General features: G+C 38.4%; 1 protein-coding gene across 3 annotated transcripts; it reads right to left on the minus strand.

The window, feature by feature from the left end:
• Window positions 1–298: 298 nt before the first annotated feature.
• Window positions 299–20,779, minus strand: PLA2G15 (phospholipase A2 group XV). Of its 3 annotated transcripts, none has more exons than XM_075161063.1 (6): window positions 20,542–20,779; window positions 12,358–12,514; window positions 10,746–10,864; window positions 9,049–9,147; window positions 8,412–8,636; window positions 299–4,541 (listed from the first exon to the last, which is right to left on the minus strand). In XM_075161063.1, exons 1-6 carry the CDS (start codon window positions 20,678–20,680, stop codon window positions 4,030–4,032), a joined length of 1,251 nt encoding a protein of 416 aa, XP_075017164.1. In that variant the 5' UTR covers window positions 20,681–20,779; the 3' UTR covers window positions 299–4,029. The 3 variants fall into 3 exon arrangements, with proteins under 3 accessions (XP_075017164.1, XP_075017166.1, XP_075017167.1); XM_075161065.1 differs by lacking the exon at window positions 20,542–20,779 and adding an exon at window positions 20,159–20,393; XM_075161066.1 differs by lacking the exon at window positions 20,542–20,779 and adding an exon at window positions 19,292–20,392.
• Between the last annotated feature and the right edge of the window lie 1,033 nt (window positions 20,780–21,812).

The raw sequence follows: 21,812 nt of genomic DNA on the forward strand, positions 1-21,812 counted from the left end.
AAATGATTACCTGAACAGAAGCATGAGGCACCCCAAGAACTTTTTTTTTTCATACTAGATGAGCAAGAAAGAAGCAAGCAAAAGAAATTGAGTAATCTCAGTCCCACATCTCCACAAATTCAAGAATAATTAACAGAGAACTCCAAGTGTACCACAAGATAGTAGGTGCATTTGGAAGGTGAACCAAAAAGCAATTACTGTGAAAAAATGAAAAAAATCTGTGGGGAATAAAAACAGCAACAAGTTGACATTCCATCTGAGCAGTGTGACAACACGTTATTCACAACAGGAGACAAGCTGCATTAGATCAACTTTATTATGTTATCAAAGTTTGACAATAAAATATTCAAAATCTATTGAACGCATTCATACACAAAAAGAGCATATAAAATGCTAGGTCTCAGAATATGTTCCATACAAAATACTGTTAAGTGTAGAGCAGCAAAGTCATTGCCAAACATTCCCTGAATTTAAGAGGGCCTTAAACACTCTGTGCTCCAAGAACTACCTTAATACCAAACATTCCTTCCTTTGGTCTGCAAGTCCTTTGCAATTATTGCTAGTTATTGAAGCCTTCTGTTTTTAAACAGAATCACATAGTGACTCTGAACCTCTTCAGAAGTATTACAATGACAGCTGAAAGCTTCTTCAGCATCTTCTATACATTTTGTCAAAAATAAGAAACACATTTGGTCCTCAAGACTATTTTTGGTTTCTGAAAATATCCTGGAAGAATAAAACCAAGTAAAAACTATGGAAAGAGATCAATATGTGTTAGGTATAACAAAGATATGTCAGTAAATTCAAACATTTCAACTGTGCAGTGTGGCAAAGCACCTGAGTTACTCCTCTTAAGGAAGTGCCACATTCTCCTCTCCTTAAAGATTTATTTCTTCAGACCACTCTCCCCCAAGTATCTAGAATGCTGAAGTGCACGTGGCTCTAGCAGGCCTGTAACAGTAATGCTAAATACCCTTGCCTTGTAGAGGAACATGCCGTAGTGAGTAAGCACTTTTCAACATGCTGAGTGAAGTGGTTCAGTTTCAACTAGAATAATGTAGTTTACTTGCTGCATTCACTTTTCAATGAGAACTCCATCCTAATATGCAAGAAACTGAAAATGAAGGGGCTGAAGATGATTTGGTAGAAAAACCACTGGACATAAAACAGAACTATAGCCTGCAGAACCGTCACATCCAATCAAAATCTCACCAGAAGCACTGTGCTTGCTCTAACACAGTACTTAGAACTCAGGTACGCATATTCTTGCGCAACAAGGCTTTATAGTGACAAACAACATAAAAACAGCAACAAAAAAGCCCTGAAAAACTTTCACCTTCATTTTACGAGATTAACTAACACAAGTTTATTTAAAGAGACACACTCTAGGGCTTGTCTACTAATGGAAAGCTGATTTACAAATCTTTAGGTTAAAAGATACAGTCAACTGATCTCAGAAACACAATACTAGGTTGCCAAAATTAGAAAAGAATAAGAGATTTTTTTTTCTTCTGGGCCACAAAAATTAGTATTAAAAAAGTAGTAAAGAAAAAAAGAATAAAAAAGAGCATCTTTTGGAATCATGTATTTTGGAACTTCAAATCACAAAAAAACCCAAATCTAAACTCTTGGTATGAGACTGAAAATGCCACCGATTAATGGGTAAGGATCTAAATGAAGCTTAGAAACATTCTCCAGATCAGGTTAAGAACTGTTTACCTATGTTCTTTTCTCAGTTTTTCAGCCCTCGATGCCCATGTTGGTATCCTGTAATACAGCCTCCAGCTCCACTCATTCCAGTGCTTGTTAACAGGCATTCTACTTCAGCAAGAAATACAGATTGTGATAAGCTGTTTTCTTTCTGTTGTAAACCAGTAACATAGCAATTTATTCAAAAATTCAGTCAGACCACAGGAAGAGCTTTATCATCTTTGAGCAGTCTTGGAACACAAGCCTGAAGCTTATCCAGCTGAAGCTTATCCAGCCCTGCATAAAATAGAACACTTGGCTAAAGGACATTTTTGTGGGTTTTATTGTTGTTGTTGCTGGGTTTTAGGTTTTTTTGTTGGTGGTGGTTTTTTTTTTCATTTCAACAGTTACCAATTACAAATGGCTTAGGGCAACTCAGTACTTACTCTGGAAAAGTCTAGGCAATATTGCTGCTGAACTGTAGGTTCCTGGGCAACAGGAACAAAATAACAAAACAACAGGAACAAAATAAACATTCCATTTTAAAAATCAGGAAAATGTGTACTGTCCCTCAACAAAAGTAAAAGGGAAAATGAAGCTACATAAGGAAGTTAAAACCTAGGAAGATATTTAGCTTATCCATGACCCTAGTTCAAGTTGTTCTGGATTTACAAGTCATTTCTGAATTAAAACTTAAAGCCTTAAACCTACCTCCTGTGCCAAAGTTTGCATTCTACAGTAACAGGAGTTCAAGCCTGTCATTTCAACGCATCTTATTGATGCATTTAATGGCAGCAAACATTTTATGCATGCTACCAAAATAGTTAAAAACTTTACCCTTTAGACAACTTCAGTTTCTTAAGTAATGAATCCGCAATAGTTCTGGTGAGTTTCTGAAACTCTTAAAATATTTTTCTTGGAGGACCTAGCATTTTGAAAGCATTCAAAATTGTGTTTTCAGAAAACTAAGTGCAGTCTAACTGGGTGACTGGTTTTAAAGCAAGCAAAAGAGAATCTTCGAGTGAAACTATTTCTCTAACAGGACTTCTGTAATCAAGGTTGTAAATACGATGGCCTTTAGGCCACCATTTCTGTAGAGTTCAAAGTTGAATTTTTTTTTTTTTTTAAACATTGAGTAAAACAATACTGTAGGAAATTAACAGAGTTGCTTGTTCAGCAATTTATAGAAACATTTAAGGAACAGTGTATCCCAACTTCTTGAAACAGCAATAATGAAACTTGTAATCTATGGGAAATGGATTTTAGTCTCAAAACCTAAAGTTTCTTTTTAGCTGAATGCAGTGTTGATCCAGTTACTTGTTCAGTAACTGGATCAGAGCCTAAGTATTTGGCTGAGAACAAGATTTATACTTCATACTGTATTATGCTGGCTTCCATTCCCCACCCCATTTCAGGAAGTTCACTTTTCTTTTTGAATTAATGCCCACCATCCATTATCATTTTTCACCCAGAAATGCAATTCTGCACTGTATGGATTGTTTGCCAGTATTCAATTCAATTAGCTTTAATTTATGTGCTACTCCATGCAGCTTTGGTTATTGCAAGTACCAACCACTGATTAGCTTCTTTCCCTCATTGATAAATAAAGCACAAGATTAGAATTCCTCAGACTCCAGATTGTATGTAATCAGGTTCTAGAAGTTGATGAGCAAACAATTTCTTCTTTTAAAAAAACCAAAAAGGTACCTAATAAGAACTTTCAAGTAATTCACACATCTACCTTTTTTCCCCAAAAGCTGTAATAAAAGAAATGCTGGATTATGACAAAGGTAGTACAGTACCAGGCAGACCTCTTCCCTATCTTACGTAGTAGATATGCACATTTACAAACTAAGGTACTGGGAACTGTGGATCAGAATATGCAAGACCCTTTAAAAAGTTTCCTGTGCTTCCCAAATTAATATCATGCCCTTGTTTTATGGGCATCTGAAATTGCAATCCTTCCGAGCCCTCCCACTTCTAATCCTGCAAAGACCATACAAAGGAACTCAGGTATCTATGATTCTATGTAGTATGTGCCAAGGGGCTGCACAATCTCCAAACAAAAGTCTGTATGAATATTGGACACAACACCAGAGGCACCAAAATGCGTATTTGACCAAATTTGCAGAGTGTGAAAATACCATGAAGCATCATAAACACAAATCAGAGACCAACGATCATTTAGGACACCAAACAACTTCTTGAACACAGCCTTAAAAAAAAAAAAAAACACAAAATAAATAATTCAAATATCTAAATATCAAGGGATTAAAAGGCATTTTCCCATATTCAAGGGAAGGCATCACAGGTGAGGAAAATAACTGTCAACACAAGGTATCACAAATCAAAAAGCAGCTTTTTCACATAGGAGATAGTAGTATCATTGGATAGCATTTGAATATGCTCATTTCCTGAAAGCTCAAATATCACCACTTCCTGTTTTTGCATGTCCACCCACTTTTGACACTGCAAGGCACTCTGTAAGTTTACTGTACCGTCCCCATCGCTGTAAAGAATCTTGGGTTCTTTGTCAGGAAAACTTTCATAATGGAAGGAATCAGGTGTTTCCACGCCAGTACCATAAAGACAGTGTATGCGCACACCAGGTGGTGTCATCTGGTAGACCAGGGGTTCAGTGTCCTGTCTCATGAGCCAGCCATCTTCAAAATTAATGTCCCTGTAGAATTTTTGGTAATCCCGGAGAGTGTAGTTAGCTGTAGGAGTGCTTACAAAGACCTTATCTGGAGGCCATGTGTAGTTGTAGGGGAGCATCCAATTTGTGGAAACTGCTGATCTCTGCTGGTCTCTAATCTTGAGCGAGCTGATAACAGGTATTCTGTTGTTGTCACCTTAAAAAAAAAAAGTGGAATTTCATTATACACAAAGCAATGCATGAATCTCAACCAGCAGCAATTACTACCACTCACAGAGATAACATGAGTAAGAAGATTATTCCCTTTGCTTACAGTGACAATTTGAGAAGTTTTTCCTCATTTATGGTTGTCTTGATAATTAACTTCTGCAAACTAACTTCTGATAACTTACCAATTTAAATGCAAGCTGATGAATGAATGACTGACAAATCAAACCAAGAACACTGCTGCCTTTCCAATATGCTCCTTTTTAAAGGAGATAATATTTCCTATATTAGCTAAGTAGGAAATCAGCTTTTATTAGGCATTATTTATACCATTTGCCAGTTTTGTCTTAAATGTTCTTCTGGAAATGTGTTTTACAGTGATTCTGGTACCTAGATCATGGTTTTGCTGAAAGAACAGATGAATACTACTATCCACATACACGTAAGAACTCATGAAGAGACTTTATAGCCTTAACAAAATGTTTAAAGTTTTGCACATTCAAAACAAGCAGAGTAGCAGTATTTCAGTCAGAATAGCTATAAAAATTACTATATGGTTTATTTACCATTTGGCATAGTGTTTTATCAGTTTATGCACTCCCTTCGTTACAAAACCTACCAGAACATGCCTACAATTGAAAGAAAATGGCAGACTCTCAATTGTTACCTAAAAGATAACTTGTCATAAAAGAAAACAGAAGCAAAGCAAGTATTACTGTCTCTGCTTATGCTATCAAGTAAGAATGCTGCACTCAATGACCAACTCAGTCTTTATGTGTAGTACTTCAGTGAAAGAATAGTTAGAGCTTGTTAGCTTCTGGTGGGAACCTTGGAAAATTGCCAATATTAGCATCTTCCCTTCCAGTCAGCATTTCAAGACTGCTAAAATACTTGTGTTGCTTAGAACACAGGTTTTCTCTTATGTAAGCACTAATATTTTCTAGCAACTCTGGTAACCTAAACTACATCTTTGCCGGGGGGGATGGACAAAACTAATAATTTTTGAAAGACCAGTTGATAACTAATATACTTGGGAAATGTTTTCAGCAGGCCAAGCTTTTCCAAGGCATTATATTTTCTTAATATAATATAAATCTAGAGACCTAGAGCTTATTATCAATTAAGATCTTAAATTATCTGATACTCAATAAAACACAAAATTGTTACATTTTACCAAATTTAGATTTACTCTTATTACAGAACTAGTGTTTGACCAAAACATTTCAAGAATTTTTTTGTAGACATCAAGTCCATTGTTTTATTAGCAGTTTGTTCCAAAGATGGCTCAAACTAACACATGACTAAGTTACAATTTATATGCGTCTTTCTTCATATTTTAACCATTGTTCTTGCATCTTCACAAAATTAAATGCTGCTTAATAAATGGCAGATATAGCGATTACTAGAAACAAATTTAATAAATAAATAAATAAATAGGCCCTGAGACAGATTCGAGTTTATTTTCAAAGTGACTGTCTGATCAAACCTATTTTCCATTATCACAATGGCTAGCACACCTCAGTTCTTTTGTCAGCTGAACCTTGAATCAGATTTTCCATTATTAGGTCCAGGTGGTTACAGCATGTAGTGATGCAGGTCAACCACACCATAAAAATTGAAATACTGAAACCGAAACCACTATTCCTGAAATAGCACCAAAGTATGTTTTTCAATTCCGTAAGGTGGCACTATTGCTTCAGCAAGGAGACCTAAAGCAGAGGACTATATGGAGACATTGCTAATATAAATCTGAAACAGATAAAAAGGAGACTCAAAAGAGCACAGCAAGAATCACAAATGTCCTGAAAAATGTGTTTCATATTACTGCGTGGTATAAATACTTAACTGTGCACACTCACCATTAAGCTACTGAATGCTACTTGGCAGTTTTCAGCAAAGAAAGCCCGAGTTCTGAATTGAACAATGAAAGGAACGTGTACAAAATTCATTTCCAGTAGAATAGTCAAACACAGAACCTGACTATTCCAGCCTTCTCTTACAGAACTGTTACGAAATGCTTATCAAATCCTTTACTTTTCTCTGAAGTGCAGAAGTACCATATGGCTAAGACCATGCTTAAGTCAGCAGGCACAACAGTCGTTAACATTATAGTGAACAAAATATTGGGCCTAAGGAAGACACTGCTAGCATCTCAAGCAGACAAAAACAAACAAACAAACCACCACAGTGAACTTTGTGCCTTTGCTCGCTGTAGTGGGAAGAACATCCTCACTTTATTGGCACTGGAATTGTAATGATATAAGTATTGGTCCTGCAAAGCACATGAATAAGTAGCAGAAAGCATCACAGAAGATATAGAGAAAATAATACCACCTGTGTACTGTTTACCACTTTGATAACACAACTGTGGATTTGACATGAAGTTCCTAGCCATTACCATATTATAAACAGGAACGGGAGCAGAAAAAAATGCATTCATAGCTTGCCTTGTCTTTCCTGCAGCAATGCAGTATTTTTCTTTGAAGCAACAATTCTTCTGCATACTAACACCCTGATAATGTCAATTTTAGAAACTCATTAATAGACTAATGTAATCCAAGTGTTAATACCTGATGGTGGTGATTTACTACAGATATTTGAGACAGAACTAGCCTAAAAATGTGCGTTCTGATATTACGTTCTGCCCATTTAACTTTCCTACATGATTCTTAAATTTCTGCTCTAAAACCTTACATTTTAGTAAAAATTTACCTATTCATTATGCATTTGTATAGCTAGCCACTTTGGATGAGATGCATTATAAAGGACAAACAAGATACGAAGCACAAAAGTTTAATCCAACAGAAATCTGGGACTGTGGAATTTTATATAATCATGTGGAATTTTATGAAGGTGATATTAACATTGCTCACTTCCTGCCATTTCTGTAGTATGCAAACTTGTCATACAAAGCCTGTGGGAAAAGGGAAATCAATTTTTACAGTGCCATTGCAATAGATTTAACAATGTATAACTCAATACAAACATCCAATTTAAGTTTTCTAATTAGTAACTGAGCTCTGCACTACTATTCAGAATCAAATGCCTTTGCTAAGCAAAGTATTCTTTGATCTGTCCATGCATGGCTGGCACTTGCTGCGTGTTCTGCATTTTGATGAAGTCCAGTTTCTGATGTCAGCTTTGTTTAGGAAGAAGATAGTGATGTCCAAAGTCAAAAACATCATGAACTAAATGCCAAACCACATGAAATAATTATGGTATCACATGATGGGGTGAGTGAACTTTTTCCATCGGTCATTTGCAGTTACTTAGTGAAATATGTTACGCTGCTTTATTCAAGTTTTTTTAGTCTCAGGCATATCCAGTATGCTAAACCCAAGATCTCAAAGATTCACTTTCCTTATCTGTAGAGTTGTAACTTTCAACAGGCATTTGTGCTGTGGGCACCACTTCACCACCATGTCTAAAAGTTTCACTTAATGTTAACTTCAAGCAGCTGTGTGATCTTTAATCAAAGGGAACTACTGAATGCTCTAGAGTCCTTGTTAGCTTTGCAATACTGAACAGAGAGCAATCAGGCTGGAGGCAGAAGTGACAGAAATAGAAGACACCAGGCCAAACAGCAGATGACACAACAATCCGCTGAAAAGAGGTTAGGAGAGGTCAAGAGGGGGTGCAGCTCCTGCTTAAGGCATATAAAAAACTTAGTCCACTCCCATGAACATAAAGAATGACAGTCTGGTCACAAGGCTTGAAACATCAAGTTGCCATCACTTATGAAAAAATCATTCTTAACCTCATAGTACCTTAAACTCTCATCCTCCAGTCTTACAGTTAACAGTCTAGTTAGTATCTTGCACTACTAACAAAATACATTGCAAACCCTCAAATTACCTACCTGAAGCCAGCACACGGAGAGTTTTAGCCACTCCTCCCCATGGAGCGCCTAATGACACATAATCCTTTATGTACTTGTCTTTCCAATCCTGAGTCTGATGGTTGAGGAAGTAGAGGGTATACATATTACCCATACTGTGGGCAATTAAGACAACAGGACTTCCATACTGCTCATACATTAACTCTATCATCTTGCGAAGGGCCACAAAATAGTCTCCATTCTCATCTAAAATAAACATACACAGGTTACACAGTTATAATTATTAATTGTGAATGCTGAACTTCAACACAATTCTTTAAAAGGTTATTTTTTGAAACTGTCTGTGGAATTAATAATGCAGAGCTTAGAAATTCCAGTATTAAGTGGGAGTGGTGGGTGTTTTTATGGGGATGTGTTTTGGTGGTGTGGGGTTTTTTGTTGTTGTTTTGTTTTTAAGCAAGTCTTAAGTAGCAAGTTGTTTAAAGCAAAAAAAGAAACCACACCACAGAGCTTTCATCTGGGTTCAGGGGTACCCAGGCCCCAAGAACTAGTCAAAATTAAGATTTTAAATATAATTGTACAGGTGGGATGGGAGAAGAGACCCAAAACATTATTTGCTGGCTTGAAAATTTTGTTCAAGTAACAATATGTTATTTACTTGGTGCCTTTCGCCAGTCATAAGGTGCTCCTCTTACATCTTCATCACGTTTGTAGCCCCAGTCTACTAAACTCTGCACCAGCATATAAAAGTAACTGCCTGTAGACATCAGATAAGAGAGAAACAGAACAGTGAAAAGATTAGCATTAGAAGCAGCTGTCAGACACTATTGCGAAACAAACTAAGTTCTGAAGACATTATCTGATACCATATATATAGATATTAAAACTGTAGTCTTAGTCTTTGACAATCTAGAAAGCTGCATATTAAACAAAATGAGTTATGCTCGCTGTCCCCCAAAAGTGAGAGGATACCATTATTAAAACTTCTTACTAGTTGGCTGATCTATCAAATAAGTGTGGCAGCAAAATGTGGCATACACAGAATGGATAAATCTTCCTCAGCAGAAATGTGTCTTACCCTTGAGCTGTAAAGGATACATCTCAGAATTACTACATTAGAGTCCTAGCTTTTGTGGATTGCAAATTAAGTTCAGGTAGGGTATATAATACATTCATGAAGGTTGGCCTGGATTTCACCAACTTTTATTCTTGGAAACAAATGCTTACACTGTACCCCAGGGAAAAATTCTGGAAACTACCCCAAAAGTATTTTTCTGTCTATCAGGTAGTGAACTAAAGTGACTGAACATAATGCTTTAATAGCAAAGAAGGGAAACATTTGCAGACTGGCTATACATTGAAAGATGTTACATATTACAAGCTTTGACACATAGGATGTAAGTATTACCACAATTAAATGCATTTAGTAACAGTTTGAAAAACTAAGTGTCAAAACATCCTATTGCATATCACAGTCATTTTGAGCAGAATCTCACTCGTTAGTCTTGAATGCTTATCACATAGTCCCTAAAGTGAACTTAGGCAATTTTAAATATGACCCTGTTCTAGTTATAAGAGTCATCTAGTGAAGATCATTAAGCACATTACTGCCCTTTTGGGAATTGCTCCCTACAGAAAAGAAAAAGAAATCCATGCTACGAAGCATGTGAAGCTCAGTGCATTACTGACTATTAAATTACTTAAGTCTTCAGCCACAGCTAACAACTCCTCACAAAAGTTATCAGATTCAGTGTTTTCTGAAAGATGACTTCTACAAAAACACTAAACAAAAAAATCTGCAAACACATTAATGCAAAAATCCTTTGCAGAACAAATGTAATTATATAATTATTCTGACACTGACAAAGACAGGGAATTACAGAGTGCGGTACCATATCTCCCAAGCCCATTAACTCATTCTTAAGGCCAAAGAACATCTTACTCAGAAATAAGCTGAAATGAAGTGGTTTTATTTTGCTTTTGCTTGTCAAGCTTCAGTCACAGAATTTTCTACTCAACCCATTTTATTTTCCAAAAGTGTGTGTCTTCAAAGTGCCTACTCAAGTTTCATCCAGAGAACTTAAATTTGGCACAAGACTAAATAACCTGGAATCTTCTTGTCTCAATCTATCAGGCCAAACAACAGACAAAACAATACAACGCAACAAAAACACGTAAAAGCAAAGTGAGCCATGTGCTACCCTACTACCAAAAAAAAAAAAAAAAAAAAAAATCTTTTTTTCTACTTCTAAACAGAACTGTAATTTGAAATCACATTTCAGTAGCTTGTTGTATAAAGACAGACTAGAAAAATCCTATGAGTGACAAAGCACTTCAGACACAGCTTGTACATACCAACGCTCCTTTTACTTGGGTCAAGGAATTCCAAGGAAAACGTCTGCCCAAAACCTGGGACTCTGATATCCACTCCATCTGGTGGTTCTGTAATCTTACTTGTTCTGTTATATACCAGCCTGGGGGAAAAAAAAAAAAAAGAGAGAGAAAAACATGAAACGTGTCGTATTACCACATGACAACTCTCAGCTACATTGGGTCTTACATTCTGAGTGCAGTAGCAAGAACTTTAAGTGCTATTACCTAGAAGGAAAAAAAAAAAAACCAGGCAGACATGATAAGAGTACTCTAATGGCTAGGAGGTTACACAATGCAAACAATTATTTTAATTAGTCTAATGCTTTACATGCAGAATCTGAAACTTATCTTCTCTATAAAACCGAGTATACAGAATTGAGACTGAACTTCAATTTTAGAATATAAGCTACTTTATATAGTTCTATACCATTTCACTTTGCATCAAGCCACATAATGGAGAAAACTTGTCAAGAACATAAGAATGTGGCAGTAGAAGATAAAATACCTGTAAAATCAGATATCAGAAAAATTCTCCTAGATAAAAATAATTCATTTTGTTTAACTAGAACACAGATACCAGCATAAGGGAGTACTTGATATTTCTTGACTAATAACAATTGGTACCTCAGGAAACACATAGAGGTATTGAGTGTTTTGTAGATACTTTTCAAATCAATTTGAGGTATGAAGAATCTGGAGCGTTGGGTCAGGGTTTTTTTTTATTATTATTGTTGTTGGGGTTTTGTTTGTTTGTTTTTAATACCATATCAATACAATTGCCATTTCTGAATGCAAGTTTTTACCCCTAGATGGAGTCTTAGAATCTGTTGATACTCAAATCCTCACACACCAAAAATCTCTCTAACCTGTAAGGCATACAGCAAGACTTAAAGCAGAGGTACAACTACACAACAGCTTGGTATATTCACATAAAAGAGCAACATACCAATACAATATTTTTAAATTGCACAAGCTAAATATTTCTTGTTTTCATAGAGATATTTATATGATTTTTACAGGAACATTAATGAAGCAGATTGAACAACGAAATAGTCTGGAAGCTTTAAATTAGGCAATGTTTTAAAACAAAATAATGCTGGAAAGAGACTTCCAGACTGCCCTTGAAGGATCCCATGTGTCTCAGCTGCCCACGAGACTGCTCTTTAATGACACACTGCCAGCAAAAGTGCAAGCTCACGTTCCTCCTTCCTGTCCCCTCTGTGCTGCCCAAGGTACCTCCTTCCCCCTTGTCTCATCAAAGCTTAAGTAACTCATCAAAAAAACAGAAAATGTTCTGCTTTAGCTAAGCCTACAGAAGTGTCTGATAAGCGCCCAAACCAAAACTGGGTAACTGGTAGGAGAGAAAGTGGAAGAAATTAAGAGAACCTCTGCTTTTCATCAGTGATGAACAGCTACCTCAGATACAACAGAGCCACATCTTCTGATTCATCCTGTTACTCTACCTAACAGAATTCCAAGTCATTTCTCTCACTGGTCTTGAATCAGAAAAGAAAGTTTAAGGTGGCCATTCTGTACAAAGCATGTCAGTCTAAGGAAAGGAGATAACTGCAAAGAGCAACATTTCTGGTCTTACCTGATATTATCAATCCAGCAGTCAATGATGACAGGCAGAAGCAATTCTAAATTCAGCCAGAGTGTAAAATAACTGTCTGTCTTCTTAGAGCAGAGATAGTGCACTACTGATGGCTTATCTAACTTTGCTTCCAGCTGATTACCTAAGTCCCCCGGAACTGAAAGATATAAAAAGGGGACACTTAAAATTAAAATGTATAACATCTTAATACTGTAACCCTCATATGCAGTATCACTGCATGCAGAGAGACCATTAAGTTTTGTAACTGGATAAAAAAATATTACATAAGAACAAAGTACTGCATGCACTGCATTTCCGCTGAAAATATTTAGATTTTCAAAAATCGTTAGCTGAGGAGCCACCATGTAGAATAATTCTGGGTCAACAGTTCATAAAGAGCAGACTATATAGGAACAGGTCATGTTAGGCCATGGGTATGAAAAACAGATGGTCTCAGACATTATCAAAATTATCTGTGTTTTAAAGTGCAAACTGAATCTTTGTGAAAGAATTTTTTCTTCAGAGTATTAAAATTGCACATGCAAGTCTTTCTGTTATCTTTAAAGAGTTGCCTGCAAACTATCAATTTGACATAAAAAAAAATTGTGAAAAGTGAAAGCAGCTCCATTTATGTTTTTTATTTTTACTTCTTCACCTCCGACCGCAGTTTTGCTACACAAGATTTAGTTGGCTAGCATAATAATCCAAATACATAGTTTCATATCTTTTCCATTCAGATTTGGATGCAACAACAGTTTTGATGTTCACTTTTTTTTTTATACAGTACATCAGTAATACTTGGAGGGAAGGATCTTGTATTTGCACCTTCTCTGAAGGTGCACTGTTCTTAAGGCATATACTAAATGCCAGTATTCCTTTGACGAAGTTTTATTTTCCTTTATTTTAAACACCAGATGGAGACAGGAATATTATTTCTAAATTATAACTAAGCTTAAAAAATGCTCTTAAAATTTTCAGCAGCAAGTTTCCAGGAAACTTCTTACATTCTCTTATGTTTAATCATTTTTTCCCTCAAGAACGAGAAGGGCAAAGATACAGAGAAACTTTTCAGTTACTGAAGTATTAGAAAAATTTAGGAGTTAGGCACTTCTTAAGGGTTCCCCCCCTGCCCCTTTCAGCTACGCACCCCCCCACCTTTTTTGGGTGTGCATAATTTTATCCTATTTACTTGTCAATGTTTAATTTTGAAGTTTTTTAATGCAGACCTACCCATACAGTTGCTTTTTTTCCCCCCCACTTCGGTAAATTATTTAATCAAAACAGATAAAGTTCTATAGAACACTGATAGATAGATAATATCTTTTAGTGGAACACCTAATTTAAATGGTAAACCAGATATGCTTTCAGAGAAACACTTATTGCAGAACTGAAAAAGGACAGAACTTCAAACTAAATATAGGCCTGGACAACCACACTTACGACCTTCAACTACTGCAGGTTATGCCCCACCACAAAAGATACACCTCAAAATTTCTTTATTAACTACCCCTACTTTCTCACTAGGTTTTTAGTGTTTTTATTTCTGTAGTCTTAAGTGAAACGTTAAAAGACTCAGTAGCTGACCACAGTTTATTTTAGGTCATATTTCAAGGACTCTGATATACTGGAAAGCATAGTAAGGGAGATTATAGTATTGCATCATGCCCTAGAAAGAGCTTACTGAAGTTCAGTCTTGTAACCTCACAAAATGCTGTTTAGTTATTGCTTATAGAACTATAAGGCAACAGCTTGTTCCACAGTCTCGTGCCTGTGCTGTATCAGTGCTCTTAATTAGAAAAGGAACAGAATGTAATTCTATTTATATCAATCACTCATGGCTGGCCAGTTTCAGCAGCAGACCTGCCAAGGACAGAACAGGTTGATTTTGTCTTCAGTTTCAGTGCAAAACAAAGTAGAAGACTGACATTCTGTTCTACCCTGGAATCTAATTTCCTTGGGTAAAAATCAAGTTCTTCCAGCAAAGATACCTTTCAAAAAACTTAAACACACATCTGGAGTATCAAAGTTTTAAGAACTTGCTGAGGTTTCCAAACAGCACTCAAATAATCATAAGCACTCCCGCTCAGAGTAGGAAGACTCACAACTGAAGAAGTTTAAGATTATAATCAAGATACATTTATCAACAAGAGTAATGAAAGCAGGAAACTGTACAAAGTCTCACTTGGACTTAATAGCATGATCTTAGATTAACTGCAAGTTTAATTTGGTTAAGATATTTTATCGTCAAGCTTCTTGAGGATAGAGGCTGTGCTCCTGTGTCCAATTTAGAGCAGAAGATGAGAAACATTACATACTAATTTTTACCCAAGGGATGACAAGGAACAAGTTGAAAAGTGATGATTTATTTAATTCTAAACAAAAAATAAGGGGTAAGTTCCACCTGTGCCAAGATACAGTACTGCACTTAAAAAATAAAGTCTCGTGTACAGGTGTGATGCCTGTTTGTTTAGAAAGCAGGGATTAACCAAAAAAAAAAAGGTTTTTTCAGGTTTACATTTCCATATTAACAGTGAAACTGCTAATCACTAATTCACAACTCGTGTTTTATTTTCTAAAGTATATTTTGCAAGCTGAAGAGGGTTCATGATGAAGCTATAGGGAACAAAATGCAAATTCTGATTTTTCAGATTATGGAAAGAAACATGCAAGATCTTCAGTCCTCACCCCACACAATGTAAGTGTTAATGATTTACATTTTGGCTGGAGAACTACTTAGTGGCTTTTTGATAAGTAACAAGTTAAAAAAGATCACATTGAAGATTAATTCTGTGGGATAAAGACATACCTTTCTGAATTTTCTGTGATGGAATTTGAAAGCAGTAGAAAAACACATTTCCCTTTACTTTCAGACTGTACACAGAAAGCATCTGTGGGCAGAGTAATCTGTAAGTAATTTTTTTCCTCATCCTCTCATCTACCAATATCTGTAGTTTCTATGCCTTTTTGCTTTCTATGCCTTTTTCTATAATAGAAACATTACAGAAAGTTCTTACTTTTTAAAGCGTGCAGACTGATCCCATAAATGTACAAAATAACTGGCAAGTGAAGTTCTGCAAAATACATCAGCACTAGTTAAAACTGGATGTCCAAAAGATCTCAAGCAGTACTCTTGCTTCCCTAATTTGCAGTTGTGTAATACATGTATTGACTTCTGAACTGCAACATTTGGAAATATAATGAGATTTCATATTCAGCAGAAAAAAGTGCTTCCTTCAGATTTGATGGTGTAATCCGTTCTAGCATATTCTCATTTTTCACAAAGATGGTAATCCGAACAGAACTCATTATAATACATTGATGAGCCCAATTCACTTCCAATATTATAGTATCCTTTGCTAGTTTTTTTTGTCTCAACTGCCCTGACAAAACTAGTAGATCTCCTTCAGGGATGTGTTCTTGTTTGATTAAAATTTATGGAAGGCACGTTTACAAATTTCTTTTGAGAGTTTAAAAGAGGTCACAGACTTTTCCAAGTCTGGGAACTACAATAGCTAGCTTTAGGATACACTGATACTCCTGCCTCTCACTATCCTTAAGTCTTAATGACTGATTCACAGTTCCCAGCAGAAGACAATAAGCAAATTGCACCCTGGAAAGTGACTTGCCTTAATACCACTCAAGAAACAAAGAGAAAAGAACATTCAATAAAAGCCATGAATAGGGGGATTTTAAATTTCATTTGGAAAAAAGAAAAGATAGTACCTATGTAATAACTGGGGGAGGGAAGCTATTGTTTGTATGGCAAAGAGGCCATCAATTGGTACTTTTTTACTACTTTTATCGGAAATGCAAATGCCTTTGGATATATATCAACCATTGTAACTTTTTTACTGGTATAATTTCCTCAAATAACTGTCATCTTTTTGATTCTATAAATTAGCCTTCCTTGAAAACAAAGCAAGTTTTCTGGAAAATTAATTTTAAACTCTGACCACAGTTCTCTAAGGAGAAAGTAGCTCATAGACTCAATGACAGACTGCCACAGAAAAGGCTTGTGTTTAAAATTAGGAACAAGAAAGCAAACAACATCTCACATGATACTCCTAGATACCTCAGATCACATGAGGCATAAAGATTTAAATCACTCCTGACCATACAAACACGCACACCTCAATTAGCAGTCAGTAGGAATTCACAGACAAACCTCTTTTGCATGTAAATCAATTATTAACAAACTTCATTTAGGTGTCTTTCTAGAAAACTTTAGCCAAGTACCTAACAAATTGTTTGCAGAAGGTATCAGAACATTGATATAGTAATTGTGTTGAGTCAGCTCTAAAAGGTAAAGAGTTCAGTGAATCCGCCGCTGATCTTATAAGGACAGGTTATCAGCTCCCAAAATTGATAAGACATGAGATAGTATGCAGTGATTATCGATGGACTGTATGAGAAAATGAAGGAGGAAGAACAGCCACAAAATAAAGGAACTGCTTATTGCGAGCATTAGAAGACAAGCATGTTGAATATATAACCAAACCGGTAAGAGAAGTGCAAAAATACTATAATTGCATGTAAACATGAAGCAGATATCCAGAAGTACTTGCACAGAATGAATATATATATATAATTTTAGAAGATATTGTCAGTCAAGCGGAGGTATTCAGTAGGCTGTCCTGGTTCTTAAAGGAGATTTTCCTGTATGAATATATTGTCCTGGCTGAATAGGAAACTCTTAGAAAAAGGCAAGAAAGCAATTTAGTATCTTACGTAGTCCCCTTTTCCCCAAAAACACTTGATAGAGGAACTCCAAGACAATCATTTTAATGAGCATTGTGTCTTTGATATCAAGCCTTCAGGCATGACTCTGGAAGTAAGGTTTTGACTTTTACCTCATGTTTCTTCTCTAGTGCCACTATTCTAGGAATACCCTTTGATGCTTTGTTATTTAAATCTCAGGGAAAACTGAGCAATTATACATTGCAGTATTTTGGTGTCAATTACTACCCATGTCAGTTTGGTCCTTGGTCTTGCTCCTTTGGTATGTACAAACATGATCTTCGGGCATAGTAGCTCCTGCTGCTAAGGCACCATTTGATGATGCACAGACCAGTTTAAAAAATAACCTAATCCAAACGGAGTGGTGCCGCTCTCCACATTCCTTGTGCCTCCACTAAGGTAATTCACCTACAAAATTAATCACTTCTTCCTCAAGAGGTTAATTTTCTCATGCTTTGGCAAGACAAATGACTCCACAAAGTGGCCAATAAGCAGGCACAAGGAAAGCTGGGGGAGCACTAATGAGCTATTAGATTGGCTTAGCTGTTTCACAGAACCACGCTTCACCTAAGCCAGTTAGGGGCCTCTACAAATCTGAGATCTGTTGCCACCACAACTACAGCCAATAGTTACAAAGTGAGTATTCAAGCAGCTCATCTGTTTTCAGATTTGAGATTCCTAGAAGCAGTGTTTTTGTTAGTACCCGGGGAGCAGAACAAAGTTACCCAAAATAAGCAACGTCCCGTATTTGCAAACTACTGCTCTACTTCCTCCTCCGTTACTTGGGTAAGCACAGGTTGCAACTGCAAGTGGGGTCATTACACACAAAAAAATTTGAGAGCGAGTTACACTAGGTCTTGTGACCATCACTGATCTAAAACATTTATGAAGTGATCATTATGTTGACAACATTCCTTTAAACAGCATTCCTTCTTTCTTTATTCCTTAAGATCAGATGGCCAACTTGCCATGCACAGAATGAGACCAAACTTGTTAACTCCCCTTTCTGCTTAAGGGTTTTAACTTCCAAACAGACCAGGAGTGAATGCTTAGATCATGAGACCACATTTACTACAAGATAAAAACATATTTAAAAACTAAACATATGTGAGGAATTAAGGATCTAGATGCCAACCTGATAAATCAGGAGGATCAACTCTCTATCCCCCTCTCATATGGACTCCAAAACCATCTCAGGCTTGTGTAGGCCTGTATAATGCAGCCTTGCATACACCTCTCAATCTCCTTTTGCATTTATCATTCTAGTGCATGTGGTTTTTTCCCTCTCCCAAACACGTGTGCTAAGCCAGCACTTAGAATGCTTCCCTAAATGATTCTCCTAAACCCTTCTACCATCCTCATTGCAGTAATTCCTAAAAAGCTTATCTTAACATGTCACATACGCAAGAAAGGTGAAGAAAAGGTCATGAAAAGTTAACTAGAATCAAGATGGGAACATTTCATATAGAACCAGTGAGTGACCGACAGTCACTCCTTCCTCTCCTTTATTTGTTTGAGCTTCACTGCCCATGTCACATCTAATGGAAGCTAAGCTCTTAGTGCAGGTGTTTTTACAATGACAGTCATTTCTATATATCAAAAAACATGGTATTTTACAATAGTAAGTTACAGCAAATCACTCCCTAAGAGCACCTACTTTCTCAAAATTACAGACAACCCAGAAAAATTATCTTAAAACCCATTGAATCTTCACTTTCTGGAAAGGTCAGGACTGGGCAGCAGAAAACAGCAAGTTTGAAAATGCAGGCACTGACTAGAATAGTAAGAGATGCAACTTCTGTAGTGTTTGATGAAAATTCACTTTAACAGCAAGAAAGTCTGTGTTTTAAACCACTCATTGATGAACGTGTGCTCAGCCACACAGTATTTACCAGAATGGCTCTTAGGAAAACAAAATGTAAGTCAGCCATGGTTTTTAAAAGCATCCCCATTAGGGAACGTATATACTTACAGTAGATCCATCAGTAGTAACTCCATGCTTCTATAATCACTATCCCTTTATCCCAATTGCTTTTAAATCTTCTTTGATTCCTTCATAGCTAGAGTTGAATATTGGATCAGCAACTAAAACACTATCACCTTTGTCATCAAGAAGCTTGCACTGGAATAAGTGCCAAAGCTTATTGCTAAAACCCAGCATTAGAGTGGAGAGATGGGATAAAAGATTGCTTCTAACCTTCACAGAGAGAACTCAAAGAACTCATGTTCACATTTTCACTCCAGCCTCTTAGGACATCCTTTTGTGGTTTCTTCTTCCAAATCTACATCCTTTCAGTTAGTTCAGCCGTCTATTAAGAACTGTGAATTTGTACATGGTGGTCCTGAGATACACAGCATCTTTTAAAAAGTTCTTGTTTAGCGTTTACCCTTTTATGTCAGAAGTTTGTAACGATAGTAATAAAGTCAGCAGCAGAGCCTAAATTGTTATAAATAAATGGAGCTTAAACTGAATGACATGCCAGTGATTATCCTTTTCCCAGTATTCTTCTCTTTTTCTTACTTTTTCTTCCTCCTTTATCATCAAGGTTAATTGCATAATAAGAACAGACAGCATACTGAATGCATTCACAGGACTGACTACTGGCGTTAATATCCAAATGCACTTAATTAATGTATTAGAATGCTTAAGAATTACAATTTCAGTAGACAAGTTATTAAAACGTTTAAAATTTATTGACGATTCTTCTTACCAATGGATACAAAAAGCACCTAACACATATTACTTAGTAACCATTATATGAATACTTTCTACATATTTGTAACAAACTATTTTGTGTTAACAGGTGAAACCACAGGCCAGTAATCAATATTCAGTTTCTATGTTGTGCGATGAAATAAGCCTATTTCTCTTAATGTGCTTGTAGTTCGGCTGCTGTAACATCCAGTCACTCCTCTTTCCACATCTGATTCCAACCTCTTTTATGAAAGGTTCGTATAGAGTAAAAACTTGAGAAGCGAGGGTCCGGCTTTAGTTAATGAGCTAAGAACGTATTTAAACGAGCCTTGTTTTTCCCATACCCACCGACAAGCAAAGGCAACCTACTATCTTCAGCATGTTCGTGGCCCCCCTGCGATGTGAGGTGCCCGGCCCCCCCTACCCGGGCCTGCATTTTTCACTTTCGCGGCCGGGCCAGGGCCAGGGCCAGGGCCGGGGCAGAGTTACGGAGAAGCCGCTCCGTGCCCAGCGCCGGCGCCCCCCGGCACCCGCAGCAACCGGGGCGCTCAGAAAGCGGGGTCGCTCGGCGGAACACCCCGGAGACCCCGGGCAGCGGCGGCGGCCAGGCGGGGCGCGCACCCCCACGGCTGTGCCCGCCGCGCTCCGCGGCGCCCCAGGCCTCCCGCCGCCTCCCTACCAGGGGGGCAACAGCGGGCTTGACCGGGTTCCACGGCGCCAGACGCACGCACCGCCGCCCCCCCGGCTCTTACCCAGCACCACGGGCGGCCCCGCGGGCCGGCGGCGCGGCAGGCAGCAGCCGCCGGGGCAGAGCAGCAGCAGGAGAAGGAGGCTGAGGAAGCGGCTTCCTCCCGAGCGCGGGAGGAGCCTAGCGCCGGCCGGCGGGACCATCACCCCAGCGCATAACCCCGGGACCGGGAGCCGCCGCCGCCCCGCGCCAAACGCGTCGCTCCGCCGGGGCTGCCGCGGCCGCCGCCGGAGTGCGGCCCCGCCGCCCGGCCCGGCCAGAAAAGGGCCCGCCCCGCCCCGCCCCGCCGGCAGCCGGCCCCGCCCCTGCAGGCCTCACCAGCCGATTGCGGAGAGCCAGAGCCGCCGCGCGGCCTCGCTTCCCGCCGCAGCCCCCGGCCGCCTTCGGTGGCCGGCCGAGCGGCCTCTCCTCAGGCTGCCTCAGCGGGAGCCCGCGCTCCCTCCAGCAGCCCGCCCGCCGCCACGGCCCTGCTCGGTGCCCAGCACCGCAGAAACGCCGTAAATGTGGCGACTCCCCCTGCCTTTCGCAGGCCCCCGGCTGCCGCGGCCCCGGCCCGGCCCGTGTGAGGCAGAGCCGACAGGTAGGGTACCCCACCCCGCAGGTGCGGGCTGAGGCCTCCGGTCCGGGCTGGCAGTTACGCATTTAGGGAGGGAGGCGTGCTGCGGGAGGAGCACATTTGTCTCACTACATCCACAGTTGTGCGATCATGAAGATTTCTAGAAGTGAAGTAAGAGGCGTTTGCTGCAAAACATGCATAAAAATAAGTAGCGCATAAGAGGTGTGGTCAGAATGGTTTAAGGAAAAACAAAAATGCTTAGCAGAGCTGGGAATTTTAGCATGACGCAGTCAAGGGACTGGGCGTCCGATATAAAAGCTTATGGGCATAGCTGTACTTCAGGCAATGTCTGACTAATGTGACAGCAAATTGGTACAGAGTATCATTGAGGTCAGGCATTTGGCAATACTAAAAGAAAATCATTAGACCTTTATACACATAACAAGAACAGGTAGACTTGTAATTACAGTAATTTAAAACCAGAAGGGATATAAGCCTCACCAGTTAGTAGGACTTACGTGCTCAGTGTGAAGTACATGTTGTTTGGTGGGTGTCATGGTTGTGGAGGGGGAGGAAGAAGGGTATCCACAGAAGCAGAAAAAAATGGTACTTGTAACCAGTGTAATCACATCTCATGATCAGTCATGATTGTGCTGATGGGCAAAACAAGGTTTCCTTGGTTCACTCCGATATCTACTGCTGTGGACACATATGTTCTG

The sequence above is a fragment of the Calonectris borealis genome, chromosome 12, assembly GCF_964195595.1.
Source record: "Calonectris borealis chromosome 12, bCalBor7.hap1.2, whole genome shotgun sequence".
In the NCBI taxonomy this organism is placed as follows: Eukaryota; Metazoa; Chordata; class Aves; order Procellariiformes; family Procellariidae; genus Calonectris; species Calonectris borealis.